The sequence below is a fragment of the Clupea harengus genome, chromosome 20, assembly GCF_900700415.2.
Source record: "Clupea harengus chromosome 20, Ch_v2.0.2, whole genome shotgun sequence".
In the NCBI taxonomy this organism is placed as follows: Eukaryota; Metazoa; Chordata; class Actinopteri; order Clupeiformes; family Clupeidae; genus Clupea; species Clupea harengus.
The window spans coordinates 17,875,786-17,893,285 of record NC_045171.1 but is presented as its reverse complement, the minus strand read 5'-3'; the positions used below and the strand labels follow the sequence as shown (position 1 = coordinate 17,893,285).

The 17,500-nt window shown below is 44.0% G+C and overlaps 1 protein-coding gene across 7 annotated transcripts in view; it reads right to left on the bottom strand.

Annotated features, from left to right (window-relative positions):
* Positions 1 to 17,500, bottom strand: part of arhgef9b (Cdc42 guanine nucleotide exchange factor (GEF) 9b) — a 43,482-nt gene that overhangs the window by 12,624 nt on the left and 13,358 nt on the right. For 5 of the 7 annotated variants that reach the window (XR_004165957.2, XM_031586959.2, XM_031586960.2 and 2 more), the window contains 2 exons: positions 619 to 798; positions 82 to 171 (listed from right to left, as the gene is read on the bottom strand). Coding sequence is in view for 6 of the 7 variants with exons in the window: in XM_031586959.2 (XP_031442819.1) it covers positions 82 to 171; positions 619 to 798 (270 nt within the window). In the remaining variant the exon portion in view is untranslated. Of the gene's footprint in view, positions 1 to 81; positions 172 to 618; positions 799 to 5,633; positions 6,040 to 17,500 lie in introns of those variants that run through there. The other 2 variants (XM_012834392.3, XM_031586958.2) reach the window with 2 other exon arrangements.

Below are 17,500 nucleotides of genomic sequence, written 5' to 3'. Positions count from 1 at the left end.
GGTATAGAGAGATGGGGTTTGAGACAGCAGCTTTGACAGACTCGGCGTCACTGGATGGATTCGTGATCTTTGGGAACGCACCTTTGCAGTTGTGCTTTGGAACCTTGGAGTTGCTATAGGGTTGATATAGAAAACCTGTTTTGTTTGGGGTTGAGGAGGGTGGGGTTCGACCTTTGGGGAGAAAAATGACAGAGATACACCTTTTTTTGGATCACAATCTCCCATGTCTTCAGGTGATGGCGATGAGGAGGTGAGATGACAATGACAGACACTTCACTTCGCTAAGTTAACACTACACTTGTTCTGGAAGTTACACAGGGAACAGCATACACTGCTATTTTAACTTGAAGGGACTCAAAGTTATTCTTTTTTTTTAAAGAAAAAAAAAAGGAGGGAAAAAATGAGCCACTCTTCGACGTCAATGTTGAGCAACCTTACTGCGACATGACAATGAAACTATGGGGTGTAGGGTGAGAGAGATCAATGGCATCGAGGATCTATCAGTTACACTTGGAGAGGAAGAGAGTGAGCGAGAGAGAGGGAAAGAGAAATAGAGAGAAAGAGAGAAAGAGACACAATATGGATCAATCCAGAGTCTGGCCGAGGTCTTGCACTTACCCTCACAAAGCTGGCAGGGAACCAGCCCTCCTCGTCGTCGATTTGGCCCCACCACCAGTCCTTGTTGGAGGCATCCAGGACTTTGATGACGTCCCCTGCCTTAAAAGCCAACTCCCGATCCGCCATGGTCACATGGTCCCATACTGCCTCTGCGCTGACGATTGAACCTCCGCTGATCAACTGGACAGATGGAGAGAGGAGTAAAGTAAACAAATAAACAAACAGGAGAAAACAAAGTGGCCCTGTGTGTCCCAACTCAGCCCCTACAAATCTCATACTTTAATCCATTTAGGGTGGTCTTGGTCTGACCGTCTGTCGCTGGCGTTTCAGTGAGCACACACACACACACACACACACACACACAGGCCAAGAGACAAAGGGGATATGGACAAGAGGGAAAAACCAATGTTGCGTTTGCACCCACTGAATCTTAATGAACATACCTGCACACACATCGATGACTTGTCAAACAAAGAGCACCATACTGTGGATGTTTGGACATGCAAAGACCGCAGAGGCAGTTTCAGCAGCACGCGACGGCCAATACAACATGCCAGACACGAGGCAAAGAAATTCAAAGAATATCAAATTAAAAGATCACAGGCGCACGTTAAAGTACACAGCCAGAGACTGGCTTTATATTATCCTTCAGATGTAGGAGGTAAAGGAGGAAATAAAAGGAAAGATTGATATATAAATATATTGAGACATAGCGTTCATAGCGCAAATTGTAGAGAACTTATTTGGAAAGACTTTGCAGAAATTAGCCTTTAGCTCAGGGCTACACAGTAACCCTAAATCCACAAGATGTTCTTCTGTGCAGAGAGCTCTCCTTAAGATACCCACACTACATAACACAAGACTGTGCTGCAGCCCTAATTAGCAACCACTTGTCACAAGACATGTGACTCAACATGAGAGTGAATATGAAATGGCACACAAAATTAGCCGTTCACGGATCATTGTGTGTTTATCATTTATTTTCACCTTAAGCCCAGCTCATCTTCCAAAAAGAATGACAGGCATGGGAGAAACTGAGCGGGAGGAGAGGGTAAGGGGGGGAGGGGGGTGTCACCATTTTGAGGCACTTGATTAAGGTAATCACTCTAAACATGTCACAGGTACTAAGCAGGGAGGCTTGTAACTAGCATGCTGCACTAGCGCCGTCATTTGTATTCCTGCGCAAGAGTCGGTGGACTAAAGGCCATTCTCATTAGAGCAAAGCTTCTGGCTTCATCTCATTCTGACTGTCACACTTCTTGCTTCGCACAACTACCACTCGCCCGCTTTTCTAATTCACCTTGAGGCAGCCACTGTTAACCTTGACGGTTCTAGGAGGGAAATTTTGATATTCCTAACACAAAGTACCTTTTTGTGAAGAAAAAAAAGGTGACAAGGCTTGTCAAGAACAGACATGAAAATGTCTCCTTTTCTGCCTCTTGTTGCACCCAGCCCCCCGTCTCTCTTTCTCTCTCTGTCAGCGCAATAAAAAAGAACCTCTCATGGTTGATCCTAGTCAGGCAGATAAGACTCCCAAGACAGCTCTCTCAATCTGTGCATTCTGGTCTCATTTACATGCCACGTTTTTGCCTCAGATGGTGCCTGTTTTCTTGATCAAGAACTGCGTGTAATGAACAGGCCTTTGGAGCATGGGCGTCTCATGAAGTCAGGGCACGGTTCTGAAGAGAGAACCAGGAGGACAATAGATCTACCAGACTAGATAAATCAACAACACCCAAGCAGGTGCCTGGGGGGATGGCCTACACATGAACAGTGAACAGTGCTGAGGCCTGTCCTACTTAATGCTCAGATAATTACTGTAAAGTAGTGTAGATTATCTGTGCTGCCTCTAGGAAACTGGAGATAGTATTGGCTTGCTTTGGCTAAAACACGATTGGCTGACGGAGAGATAAAACAAATATCCACGAGACGGAGATTGCAAACAAACACGAGGTGCAGGGGACCCACATCGGATCCGCTGAACTACCTGCTGACAGAGCCGAAGCACAACTCAGGGGAGACTGGAAGAGCAGGCTTCACAGGGAATGGAAGTAATTATAACTGACCTATGTCTGAGAGCATCAACATGAGACGGGGGAGGAGTGGGGGCTGGGGGGGAGAGGGAGAGGGAGCAGGAGAGAGAGAGAGAGAGAGAGAGAGAGGGGAAAGGAGAGAATGACAGAGAGGAAAAGAAAGAGTGGGGGAAGAGAAAAAAGAGAAAAAGGAGATCTGCATACAGAGAAGGGAGGAAGGGCAAAATGGAAATAAACTAAGAGGCTTAGAAAGACTGCATGTAAGAAAAAGAGAGCAAGGCATGGAGACTGAGATACATAGAGACATCTTGAGGACGAAAGAGAAAGAGAGAGAGAGAGACCCCTGAGGAAGGCCCTGGTCCCCATGGCGATGCCCACGGCCACAGCTGAAGTGTGATTGGCGTGTCAGAGGTAGCAGTAGGGGCTGCAGGTGGTTTTCACCCCCCCCCCTCCCTCCTTCAGCTCTCACTGCTTACACTTGCCATTTCCCAGCCAAACTGTATGGGCAGGTCTATGGCTTTTCAACATCCTCATCAGCCCACTGCAAACGCCTCGCACTTTAAACCCACCCGGGGTGGACCACTCCGACGACAAGCACCTCTCCAAACCATTACCTCCTCAAACATTCACACCTCAACTAATGGCATGTCCTTGGGCAGCTCTCTCTCTCTCTCTCTCTCTCTCTCTTCCTCTCTCTCTCTTTCTCTGTGTGTGTCTCTCTATCTCTCTCCAGAACTAATCGAGAGTATTCCCCCAAGTAAGGGCCATAGATACATTAAGTACTAGTTTGTAATGATCATTATATTTCAAGCCTTTGATGCTGACTCTCATTATAAATCCCCAACATTTCAGTGAACATGTCAGAATAAATAATTAGTTACATAATCAGTGTGTGTGCCTCAGCTTCTCTGTCATCAAAGGATTTGAGACACACAGAGCAGGCATGACGTGCTATAACTGAACAAATAGGACAGAAAATAAGAATGGGATAGATGAAGAAGGAGAGATTAAGATCAATCACTCTCGCTGTCTCTATCTCTCTCTCACTCTGTCTGTCTTTTACGCTGCTTTCAAATCAGCTGACAACCTATGTTTTAAGCACAAGAATTAAAATCATTCCAACACATCTGTCAGAAAAAAATCCTGTTAATCTGACATCACGCATGACTCACTTTAAACACCAGCAAAAGGCAACTAATACGAATAACCGTGAGACTACTGCATAAAACCATGCTACATATGAACACAGCATTTTGTCTTACATTCACCAAAGAGAAAAATATATTCAGCTACGGCTCTTACCATGGTTGTCGTAGTAACCTGTAAATGCTCTGAGAGGGTATGCATCGGAAAGGTGGTCAAAATGTCATTCTTAAAAAAAGAAAGAAAAAAAAGAGGTACAGAGGAGAAAACAGGATCAGCTTGAAGAAAACAGACAGATAACCTTCAACGACAGAAGGGGAAAAAAACGTGGCTTATTTTGTTTGTTTAAAAATATGCCGCATATGAATCTGCAGATGAGCTGATACCAGCGGCATTCCAAAGGGGAGCATCCTCACAGCATTCCGGAATCTGACTGGCGTTCCAGCCCATGTCTGGTGAACAATATTATGTAATACACTTATGTCTCCAGTCTAAGGGCCAATCAAAGTGGCTCTCCCTCAAACCGGCACAAAAAAAAAAAAAAAAAAAAAACACACACACACACATGCGCGCAGCTTTGGCTCACACACACTTTTACGAAAGAGTAAAAGCACTGCACAGACACCTATTCAGAGGCCCTTCTGGAGAAGCCATTAAAAATCAATTTTCCAAAATATCTGGATGGAGAAGAAACAGTATTAGAGTGAGTAGAGAGAGAGAGAGAGAGAGAGAGAGAGAGAGAGAGAGAGGGAGTAGGGGCATGAAGAGATGTGGAAGGCACAGCAAGCCCCTTAGTGCATTCCCAATGAAACTCCCACCTCCACTCCTTCAAAAACGAACCCAGTGCATCGAATGATGTTCTCTCCTGACTGTCAGTGCTGTGAAGCAGGACCTCTCCAAAAAAAACAAAATCTGGCACCACATGCGTCCGCATGTGACAAAACCACCACCGTGCACATTAAACATTCATGATTTACAACACCAGGCACCCCTGAACCTGTGTACGAGATATCCAAGACGCACAAACACACAAACACACACACACAAGAGTGCACTGACAACGCTGTCAAAATCTCATTCGCATAGCGTGCGTTGTGTAAATGACCCTTAATTGTACACTGGATTGAGCTCTCCTTTCAACTGCTTTTTGGGTGGCTATGCTGACATTGGGAAGAAGGGGGTATAATCTAGATTTCTATGTTATATAATCTAGATTTCATATCAAATTGAGATGAAAATCTGCTTGTATGCTTATGAAATATTAATAAATGCTGATGTTTGTGTTGTACATGTGGGCAATGACGTAAATGCCCTTGCTTTGGAGAGGGTGCTGTTTTGAAGAGGGGTTTAGTGTATTGTTATAGGCATGAACATCCTACCATATTGCCTTAGACAGATTAAAAGAACAGGATTGATTCTGAGACCAAATTGCAACCACTAATCATATTGTCATCCCTACAGATTGTGTGGATCTATAAACAACTGGACGTAATCTGAAAGATACCCGTTTGCATTTGTTTTTCAGTGGCGGCCTACGGTTTAGAGTAAACACCAGAACTGTGATCGTAGTGAAAGGAAAACGCGGGGATTCGCTCACTGTAAATAATATACAAAACCTGTCCCACAAAACACAAACACATCACACGACGAGGAGAAAGACACAGAGGGGGAGGCAGAATGCTCACGCCGGTGGAAACCAAATCACCGATTCACAAACAATACGGAGAGGGGGGGAAGCGTGGACAGTAAACTACGACCACCATCAGCTTCGACCACATACACGTTTTCAAAGACAAGACACGACAAAGCGAGTTAGGGAGAAATAAATGTGTAATATACCAACGTCATTCAAATTACTGTGAAGCCATGTTGAAACGTTGGGTGTCCCCCTCTGTCAATGAACGCGCAATAGCTCCCTTGCGGGTGGGCAAACGGTGGCCCATACGAAAAAAACAATCCATTAACGCGTACCCAAGAAGAACATTAAAATAACGTTCACTAGCACCATAATCACGATTACGGTAAAGACCACCGCCGTTTGTACGTCCAAGGTCATGGTGCATTGCAGGAGAATGTAATATTCAAGATGATGGACTGGAAGGCTGTTTTCTGTTGTCAACCTGAGGTCTGCCGTGCAATTGTCCATGCATCCACCCTTGCAATTATGAAAGGTGGAAGAAAAAAGCAGACGCAAATAACACAAAACGCCTCCCTCCTACTCGCTTTTTTCTCATCGTGTCTTATCGTGGCGCATTTAAAAGCTTGCGAACAGAAGCAGCATCCTCACCATCATCATCCTCATCATCATCAGTCTCAACCGATTATTCTTCTGGAGTCAACACCCGCCGGTGCTGTGCGCCGCCGTTTTGCGCTCTCTCTCCCTCTATCTCTGACCCTTTTAAGAGAACGCCATCGGGATGCGCTGATCACGGGCGGATATTACCTATTCTGAGTGAATCACAAGAGGCAGCTGTTGCCACGCTCCTCCTCAGTAACCCGACTAGATGTGAGTAGCAGCCGAGGCGATCCTCCTTGCTTGAATGCTAATTCAAGGAGGAGCTGCTAAGACCCAGGCTGCCGGAGGATGGGGGAACTCTGGCAGTTATGCAGCATTCTCTCAAGTTATTAGGCCAAAAAAGATCCGCTCTTAACGAGACACTTCATATTCGGTAAACAGATGAAAATAATGAATAACCGATGCGCTTGAATTTATTAAATGAAAGATAACGATCTGCCTAAATGTAAGATCAGGTGAAGTTTAGCAAAAATGACAGTGCCTATAATGGAAGGAATACTGGAGAATGTGGCATGCATGCAGGAGAGGGGACACCAGCAGTTCCCCCGTGATGCTCCGCTCTGTCAAATTTCTCCCCTCTAACAGCGAGATGAATAGAAGTAGCCGCCTCCGCTTGCTTCAGATAATTGAACTGACATTCGATTTCACGCCCTTATTTCGCCTCGGTGGCCAGAGCCTGCATTGCCACTTGTCTGTACAGAGGCACCGAAGGGAAATTAGGCTGTGCTGCGCACATAAACAGACTCTTTCCAGCATTCTCCCCGAGCCTGAACCTCCTGTGACCCTTCATGCTTTACACGCACTAGTACTCTCTCACAAGAAAACTTCCAACAGCTCTTCCTTAAGGACCTGAAAATGCCAAACTGAGGGCCTAAACACAGATTAAGTAGTCATTAATCACTATCATGACAATCATAATTAATTATCTTTATGAATGAATGCATATGGGGTTACAGCATAGCATCATTCAGCATCAAAATCACGTTGTCACATATGTGGCACTAGTCCAGCAATGTGTCTCAGCAGTGCATTAATCATAACAAAATCATGTTCAGTGCTGTGTGTAGGTTAGAGTAAATGAGAGTATAGTAGATGAGAGTATTAAGTGTTGTGTGTAGGTTAGAGTACAGTAAATTAGAGTATTAAGTGTTGTGTGTAGGTTAGAGTACAGTAAATTAGAGAACAATAGCTCTACACACACATGACTATTTGTTAAATATGACTTCCTCTGACATTGATGTGATGTAAATGTGATATTTATGATGTTTGAAACCCACACTGCCTTCACAGTGATATTTATGATGAAAAAGGGTTCTTATGAACTGACATATTGATGGGAACATTTCCCCAAGCGAGGTAGTAAACTGAACTCTTGACCTCTCCAGTAGCACGCCATAAACAAAGAACTGGTAGCTCTCTGTATACAGTGCCTGAACTAAACCTAATGTTGCGGGTGTGTACCTCCACACCCTCAGATGCCCCATTCTTCCTTATTGAACACACCCGAGGCACTTCACCAGCGCCATCTCAGAGTGGCAGACGGGACTTTAACAAGGGCGAGGCGAGAGACACTCCTCTATTGGATGAATGACCCATGACATTCATGCATAAACAAACAAGGGAGAAGTCATAGCAACCTCCACATAAACATTATGTAACAAGTAACATTCAGCCACCTTGTCATCATTGATAGATAAATCCCCACTGGTTGATCAAGACCTTGACATGAAATGGAGGGGTCCTGGAATTGGTTAGACCTTCAAAATAGTCCAAAATCCCCAAATCTTCAAAAGAGTTCAAATCACTATGCTGACAGACCAGGGTTATTTGATGGACTGTCTTTTAGATCTTTCTGTGTTTAAGGTTATGTGCAAAAACCCAACTTTTATGACTTAAAACCTAATAAGCGGATAAATCCTGCAAACAGTCCTGGTGAGACGTCTGGAAGCCCAAAGCGAGGAAAAGTACCGGCAGTGCACTTGCAATTTCACAGGGGACACGTCGTAGACAGAGAGAGCTCAAGAGACTGAGGCGAGGGGAGCACTGGGGCTTTGGTGGGGTCCACAGGAAATTGGGGCTCTGTTGAGAGACTTGGAACAAAACAGAAGTGGAGCACTGTGCTGCGCTATGCTATGCTGTGCTGCGCTATGCTGTGATCTGCTGGGAGTAACAGCCCAGGGGCCTGTGGGTGCCCTCACACTTTGAGAGCATGACTCAGATGAATGCTCCGTCCAGACAGTAGTTCAGCCGCAGAGGAGAATAATAGCTGATGACAGCTCATTCGCACCTCACATCCCGACTCTCTGGGGTGTTGGCGTCCCGAGCCCTCAGAGATTTGGTGGCAAGACGGACCGGTTCAATCTGAGTTCTTATAGTGGAGGAGGGAGAGAGAAGCGCTAAGAGATAAGATGTTCTTTATTTCAGGATTGCTAAGAGAATCAGGGTGTACGACAGGACTCAAGGGGGACACTGTGTCCAGGAGATCTTAGAACGGCCCTCCAAGGCCTTAAGTGAGAGCACACTCAGTTACTGTGCTTCCCGATGATGTCTCTGAATGGGTCTATACTGGGAAGCAAGCACTGTTGGTCATGTTGACCATTAGTTTGATAGAATACAGTCAATAAAAAGCTCCCCTATTACACAAAGAAACTGTAACCTTTCCCCTGCTATGCACTCACCAAATGGCTTTTATAAGCCATATAGACCAACCATGTTCACTATAATACTACTCTTAGCAAACTCTTGAATACTAGGCATCCACTTTATTGCAGGTAAACAAGGTAGCTCATATTGCATCTCATCACCTCTCTTGTCTGTCAATCGATCTCTCCATCCTTCTCTCTCTCTCTCTCTCTCTCTCTCTCTTTCTCTCTTCCTCCCTCTATCTCTCTCTCTCTCTCTCTCCTTCTCTCTTCCTCCTTCTCTCTCTCCCTCTCTATTTCTCACCGGTGAGGGAGTAGTTACATAACTATGGGATCGTGCCCCCTGCTCCGCCGCCCGCCCACTCCGGCTCTGACATTTAGACAACAAAGGTCACATCTGAAATTCTAAATTTACAGAGCCGAAACAAATGCTAATCCTGTCATGAATATCCAGGCTGTGAGTTTGTCAAAGCGTCTCGATACTCTCAGCGGTGTGGAGTGATAGGGGTCATCTGAGACCGTCTCGCTGTCCAGTCATCTCACTTTCCCGCTTTTCCATGTCTCTCTGCCTGTGTTTGAGACTCTCTCCAATGCTCTATCTCTTTTTTCTCTCTTTTTTTTTTGTTTGCTTCTCAGCTTCCTTCTTTCTTTGGGGTTGTTAGCAGTCCACCCAGTCAACACAGTCTCCTCCCCTCCCGGTGCACTGTTTACTTTATGTGTACTAAAACCGACAAATAAAGTCTCCCATTTTTAGGAGATGTGGATTATGGAAATGGCTGAAAACTACAGAGATACACCCCAGAGAGAGAGAGAGAGAGAGAAAGAGAAAGTGAACAAAGAAGGCAAAGAAGAGAGAGGATGGGAGAGATGTGGTAGCCAAACAAAAACGTCAAGCTTATGACAGCTTCATAGCCATTTCTTTTTTTAAAGCTAAAAAGTGTTGATAAGTTAAATTCTTTATTTTTAAAGAAATAAATGTAGCTTTTCAGCTGAGAGATACTGTAGAGAACACAAAGGCTGTTATGGGATACCTAAGGAAAATAAATGCAAGGAATAAACCTAGGACATGTTTACATAAGTGAGGAGTAGAGGGTACTACTGCAAAATGCGGAGACTCCACTGTATATATAAGACAGAATAGTTTCTTAAAATGTGTTTGAATATGTTAACATCAAGATACAAATCCATCAATAGACAGCATGACTGGCCTTTCCCAGTATTTCCCTCCCTTTAAAAGAAACATCAAGTTAACAGTGGTATCCATACCTCTGTATATGTCTGTTCATTATTATTCCTTTTTTATATAGGAGGGCTATTGAGTAATCAAAAGAGTAAGTGATAAAGTGTGTTAAGAAAGTACAACACAACACCAGTAAAGTAGGGATGTTTTCACATTCTGCGGTTAACTCACATGTCTGAGAAACACTGTTGTTAGGGGAAGCTTTGGGGAATTCCTTGTGTTCTCCACCCTCTATCCCATCCCAAGATATGTCCTAAAATAAGTCCTAAATCAGCCAGATATAGCTGAAAATGGTTCTCCTCAGGTCCTGGTACAAGTAGAAAACTATGTGGAACCAAGTCATACTGTTTTTCTTTTTTTTACGTCTTATTAACTATCCACACAATCCACTATCCACAAAAGCACATGAACACTATCTCTTGCACTATCCTCACTTGCAGCACAAGAACACTTTCCTCGTGGACATCAACACTTTACCAATCTATGCACAATGTACCATAGGGTCAGATCCATTCCTGTATCTGTAAACCCCCCACTCCCTGTGAACATGTTCCCCCTATGTGTATGTGACTTATGTACTGTATGTATGTCTGTGAGTAAGTGTATAAGCTACTATGGATGACCTAAATTTCCCTCGGGATTAATAAAGTATCCATCCATCGTCTTTAACAAACCTGTCCTTCTCGCTTTTCTTAATTGGGTAGGGACTAAAGAACTCTCATCATGTATATGACGTTCTAACCCAGGACTTGTCTTACACAACAAATTAGCTTAATGTCTGCACCGACCTTCTGAGATACATTTTTAACTATGTTCAGCACTTTGCCAAACAATAATTATCTCCTGATTTTTTCCTCTTTCTTTCTCTCTCTCTCTCTCCCTCTGTTTTGCTCTCCCTACTAGATGCTTACACATATTTTGCTCCCCATTAGCAAATTACTCTATTTGTGGCACATGATCTGGTAATGGAAGGGAATGCCCACTCCACCCTTTTCCCCTCCTGAACAGACTGCTTCTTTTGTTCCTCCCCCCGTACACACTACCCCCCCCCCCCCCCCCTCCTGTCCTCTCGTCGTCCATGCTCACTTCCTGTTTCCCGTCGAGTGGCTTCGGCCCCTTGCCTAAGCCGCCGAGAAGGTCTGAGAAGCCCTAAAAATACCGCACTGGCCTTTTCCTGCGCAGCGCTGTCACCATTGTCGACTGTCCCAGATGTTTATTAGCTTCATTTTTCAAGGATCGCACAGGCAGATCTATGCCACTCAGAAGGACACTCCAGTGCCTGCCCTCGGGGAGTAAACAACCAGCCTATGAATTCAGATCCTGTAAACACACACTCACACAAACACATGCACACACACACACACACACACACACACACACACACACACAAACACACCCACACACACACACGCACACATACACACACACACACACACTGACGCTAGAAGCATTCAAAGGGTGTGAGTCAGAGACTGGTTATTTTTGAAAGACCAAGAGCTTTCAGATACTGCACTGCCATTTGTATGTATTCACACTGTTCACCAAAAAGTCAAAATATTTGAAGTGGGTGGCCTCGCCTTTGTGAGTGAGGTGTTAGGAAGAAATACTATGATTTAACTTTACCCTCTGGAAGTGCCAAGTGGCCACAGCTGATTGTTTTCAAATGACCAATAGCTTTCAGATGCTGTTTTGGTACTTGTGCCTATTTAGGTTGCTGTGTCCACAAAGGTCAACCATTTTGACCCCGTCTCTTGAGATTTGTTGAGATGGCATAGTGTATGTTGACACACTGACACAGCTATATATTATCCTATATATATGAACCACAATGGGTTTCCCTGGGCTTGCCTAGAATAGCAACTTGGGCACTGAGGAATCTTAGAGTCGAGATTCTAATCTGCACAGAGAAATGAAACAGAGTGACTTCCTATCACTTCAGAAATCTATAATAAGCCCCCTGTTAGATAATATTCATCCCTTGGTACTCTTTAACGACAGAAACCAAATCAAGAGAAACACCAGGCTGCCTCGGCACTTTCAAAGTGTGATCTAAGTGGGCTACCAGGAAAACCAGCGTAGAAAACTCCGGTCTCCCTCTGCACATTGAGAGAGAGAGAAAGAGAGAGAGAGAGAGAGAGAGAAAGAGAGAAAGAGGCTTTTTTGAAATAATATAATGCTTCATTGTTATGCTAACACTAGCCACTGGTGCCACATACCCACAGTTAAGAGGGGAAAAAAACACAAACCGAGCAGATCCAGCAATGCAATTGTGATTATTTATTCACAAACGGAGCCCCCCATTAGGGAGGCCTGGCTGACGGAGAAGGCAGCAGAGAGCCAGAGCTGGAAAGATTTCAGGGTTCGCTAGCGACAAGAGGCATCCGGCCGTAACCCACCACACCACCTGGGGCTTGCCACTGGCACAGATGCCAGCAGAGAGAGAGAGAGAGAGAGAGAGGCAGCAGGCGGCAGCCTCCACACAGTCCTACTGTAGCATCTAATTAATCAGCATGACATCATTTTCCTACCCAGGACCCAAATAAAAGGGTACAAATGCTGTTTTTTTTAATATGCTGCAGAGACAACTGCTACAGTAAAGTCAGAAATTAGACCTCGTCATCTAGGTCAATCTAGTCTAGTCATTTTTTACTTCTTTTGATTGACTTGTGTAGTTACTTTGCCTTATCATCTGTAATAGTTCCAAGTTATTGTTCGAGCCACACATTGCTTTATCGTTAATGTCATTTCAAGATTTGTCCTCAGGAACGATTCTTAGAACACCAATTTGTCCTCCTCCATCCAAACCGGCAAGTGTATTTATATTGTCCAAATAGAAACTGTATTTGTTTTGTATTCTATTGTACTGACGCCCCCTTTGGACATACTGGGCATAAAGCAGTGTAGTATTCTAATCTGATGACCTCCACATGAATTTAGCTCAATCTGTAAACAAATCATCTCGCTTGCTATCAGATTACAACCACAAGAGGAGGTTCTACTGACAGTGAAGAGCTCTGATTCTGTAAGGGGTAATTTCTCTAAAACATAACAGTCGGAGAGAACTATGACATGTCTATTTTTCCAGGTCTGTTTATTTTCTCTCAGTGAATGTCTTGAATGCCTACCTGCCACACAGATTACAAACTCGTACCTGACCTAAATGGAGGCTTAATGCAGAGGGGGATATGGACACTAACCAGCATCACCACCCACTACAATTTAGCTGCTAACAGTTTCCTTCTTCCCACAGAAGAGTGTCACTCATCAAAATCAATCAAATACTTTATCCCTATTATTTAAGGCACAGCACTGGTAGTGACCTTGAGTTTGCCTCACTCTTTTATCCCTATGCAGTCTGATATGGGCCAGCAGTCTGTGTACTAGAGTATTAGCTTGGCAGTGAGAGACAGAGCGCTACTTAGCGTTATGGTGAAAGGCTGGGATTATGCAACAGCAGCAGGATATTAGCCTCCGATGAAGTGGTAAGCGGAGGCTCCTGCGGGTCAGAAGGTAACGAGTTAACAACAACAGCAGCACAGCGAGAGGCTGACAGCTGCCCCGGAAAAATGAAAACAATCCGCACTCTAATCTCCGCAGGTACACGAGGCAGCGCACACAGTTGGCCATTAGCCCAGGCTCCCCACTGTATGAGCCTGTTTCTTTTCTTTCTTTCTTTCTTCGTTTCTTCTTTCATCCTTACTTTCTGGCTCTAAACTGGACATGGAGAGCCTACATACCCAAAAACAAGCAGCTAGATCACCTGAGACTTCATGCTGGCACGCCGCAATAGAAGGCCACTAAGACTGACCTTTATTTTCATGTATGAGGTTTCAGTGATGGAGGTGGATTACTTGTATTGGTGGCAATTGGCGTAGTTAAGCGTACTATAGTTTCACATCATGTCATATTATTGCACCCTTTGTAATGACCGTGCTCTTTTCTTTTCCAAAAGCACTTCCTCTTCCTGTAACAACACATGCGTAATGACAAAGGAATGCACAAATGTGTAAAGTGTGTGTGTTCGTAGAATGTGTGTTTGTATATGTGCATGTGCATGTATTAGGATGTTTATGCATGCCTGTGTATGTGTGTACATGGCTTTGTGTGTGTGTGTGTGTGTGTGTGTGTGTGTGTGTGTGTGTGTGTGTGTGTGTGTGTTCATGTGTATTCAGAGGGGGATGTCCATTGCTCTCACAGCTGGCGCAGCCACGCAGGTGTTTTCTCACCACTCCCTCGTTGCATTACAATGCTCCATTTTCAAACAGGATACATGGAAACAGGCAGCAGCTGAGGAGCGGGGCAGCTTTAATAGACAGGGTATCTGAGAAAACGGAAGACCCGTCGCTCTCCCCTTTGTCCTCCCATTACGCAACTCCAGGGCCTTTCAGCAACCTTGGCTTCACGGGGCCGATCCGTGCACCTGACACTGCGTATAAGGGCCCCCGGGCATTTCTCACTCACGGAGTAGAGTGCAAAGACTCTGCACCACTGTTTCGCACACTTGTTTATAACTCCTTCTGACAGAGGGAGCCAAATGCTAATAATACACCAAACTAATCTTGACATCAAAGACCAAATTCAGGTGCGTGGAGAGAATAACTGGACAAAAAAACACACACATGCGTTCTTTGACTTCAAAGACTGCGGGGAAGAATACACAAGTCTCTCTCATTTACTGTTAGCCAGTCTAACTTCACACTCTCCCCAGCATGCTCAGGCTCATGTTAAAGACACAAAAAACTCTTTGATACAGCTCACAGTTCTATATCAAGGTTCTAGAATGTCAAATCAAATCAAATCAAAGTTTATTTATACGGCACAGTTCATACCAAGAGGTACAATGCGAGAAAGTGTGTGTGTGTGTGGGGGGGGGGGGAGAGTAAATAACGGTTGATTGAAAAGCTGCGTGTGAATGACCAAAATAAACGTATTGTTTCATTTTGCCAAGTGGTATAATCGCGATGAATTCTGTGGTTAAATTACATGTTATCTGGAGAACCAGCAAGCTGGCAAGCTAGCAAGCATAGAAATCAGAAACAGATTTACTGGAAAGCAAGCTAAAGGCGCACCAAGCAAACTGTCCAGCGTTATCCAGAACCAAATGTTACCTTTGTGGGCTATGCATGCAGGCCTAAATACATGTAGGCTTAAAAACATGTGTGACGACCGGGGTATAAGCGGGATAACGGCCTTGGAGTTGTCCTGTTATACGTAATTAATATACTTGGTGGAGGAAACTCCACTCAGCTTCGGGTTGTGGAGTCCTCTGCTTCTGCCTCGTCCATTCATTTCAAATTACGGGACACCTCGGCGGCCATTATCCTTCACATAACGAAGAAGCAACATCACTCCAGTAGTTCTCTTTGGATGCCCTAACTAGATTACAATAAGATCATGATCAACTATGAGTTTTTGTCTTAGGCTGTGTGCGTGCCCGCGTGCATGCGTGTGTGTGTGTGTGTGTGTGTGTGTGTATCTTGTAGGTATTACTTATGTACAACCCCTTGAAAGCATCATGTGTCTAATTGAGTCAGAACAGGGAGACCACCTGGATGAGGGGAAGTCTGTAAACATCAACACACATCCCCATGCTGCCCGAGACTTGCATCAGCCCGGCTTAGGGTTGTCTTTCATGAATAAGTGATGGTTATTGACCAGTAAACAAGGATGGGTTAGCGGGCAGCAGGGCACCTTTGAACAAATCCTCTGATCAGTATGTGTCTGAGCACATGACTAGGACTCTACATAGTCAATAATTAATGCGGCAATTATAGCTCTCATTTAAAATTAAGTGTTTTTTAATTTATCTATCGATGTTAAACAACAATTTATAGTATTTATATCCTCTCTTCAACCACATAGCTCCAAAGAGAACTGTAAATGCTAGGACCGTTCAGGTAAAAACGTGTTTATTATCAGATTAATCTTCCTGGTATGCATATTGTTCTGTATTATTAGAACATTAAAGATGTAAAAAAAAAAAACAATACCTAAATCAATTAAATACCATCAAATGTTAACATTGGTAATCACAGTCACATACATACATGGTACTGCATATGTGTACTGAGATATACTGCAGCCTATCTGTGCTTCTTGAATGTATATTTGATAATATATAAATGTTTAAGGTGGAGAGTGATGGAGCTGAGTAAATCATTTTACACGTGAAGGTTCTGCATTTTGTCACCAGACGTGGCGCAAGTGCTTTCCCATCATGCACCTCTATGGCACAAGGCAAAAGCATCCACTCGCTCAAAACGCCCGATTTACACATGGTGAAAGACGAGTGTATAAGCAGCTTTCAGAAAGAGAGAGAGGATGAGAGGAGGAGTGAAAAAGACTTAGAAAAGGCAAGTGAGTTGAGAAGGAAAAGCAACACGAGAGACTAATGAAGGAACGTTTGATGGGTGGGAGGTATTCAACATAAGGTCGAAATCGTGAACAGATTAACCTAAGAATAAATCCGTCTCCTACACACTTAAAAAAAACCTCTCCCGGCAACTTGGAATAAAGGCTGTTGGCAGGGCGATGGGATCTACTAATCAAACTTGCTTACACTAATAATTTCACCGCTTAGCATGGGAGCATTCACCTCGACTCATTGGATGATTAAAAACAGAACACCCCTTGAGTGAATGTGTGTGTGCATGTTTGTGTATGTGTGTGTGAATGTGAATGTTTGTGTGCAAGAGATTGAAAAAGAGACAGAAATAGAGTAAGTGCATTTGCGTCTTTATATGTTGTGTTTGTGTGTGTGCATATATACGTAAATGTGTGCGTGTTTATGCATTAATGTGTGCGTGTGTGTGCCTGTGTGTGTGTGTGTGTGTGTATGTGTTTATGCATTAATGTGTGCCTGTGAGTGTGTGTGTGCCTGTGTGTGTGTGTGTGTGTTTATGCATTAATGTGTGCCTGTGAGTGAGTATGCCTGTGAGTATGTGAGTGTGTGTGTGTGTGTGTGTGTGTGTGTAGCCAAACGGCCATGCAAGCATGCACACATGCCTGTCTAAGGGGCCTTCCACATGGCCATGGTGAAAACAGATTTTTTGTGAAAACTGAAAAGGTTTGAAAACAGGTTCCAGAGAGGAAATCTTTTGAAAACGCAACCATGACGTCGCTGTATAGAACTTTCATGTGACAACATGGCCCCAACTTTATCCAATCACGTCTCTTCGCAGCGTCCTCACTGGTAATGAACAGAAAATCTTGATGGTCAGACACGTCGTGGTGATCAGAAAATTCGATCCACTTCTACGAGGAGGAGGTAATCTATCGGAACATCAGCGGGCAAAGACTCCTCTGGGTTTGTTTGATACGTGATGCTAAGTGCTAGCAACCTTGAGCAGGGTAAGTCACTCACTCACTTCTGCATGTTGAATTTTTTGCTGACTCTAATATCCAATTAGCCTACCCACCCTAGGATGAACTCCTGGTAACAGTTAGTGATTTGAGGAAATCATTATTTCCTCAACCTATGAATAGGCTAAATAATATTGGCTACATTATATTAACCTTTGTCACATAT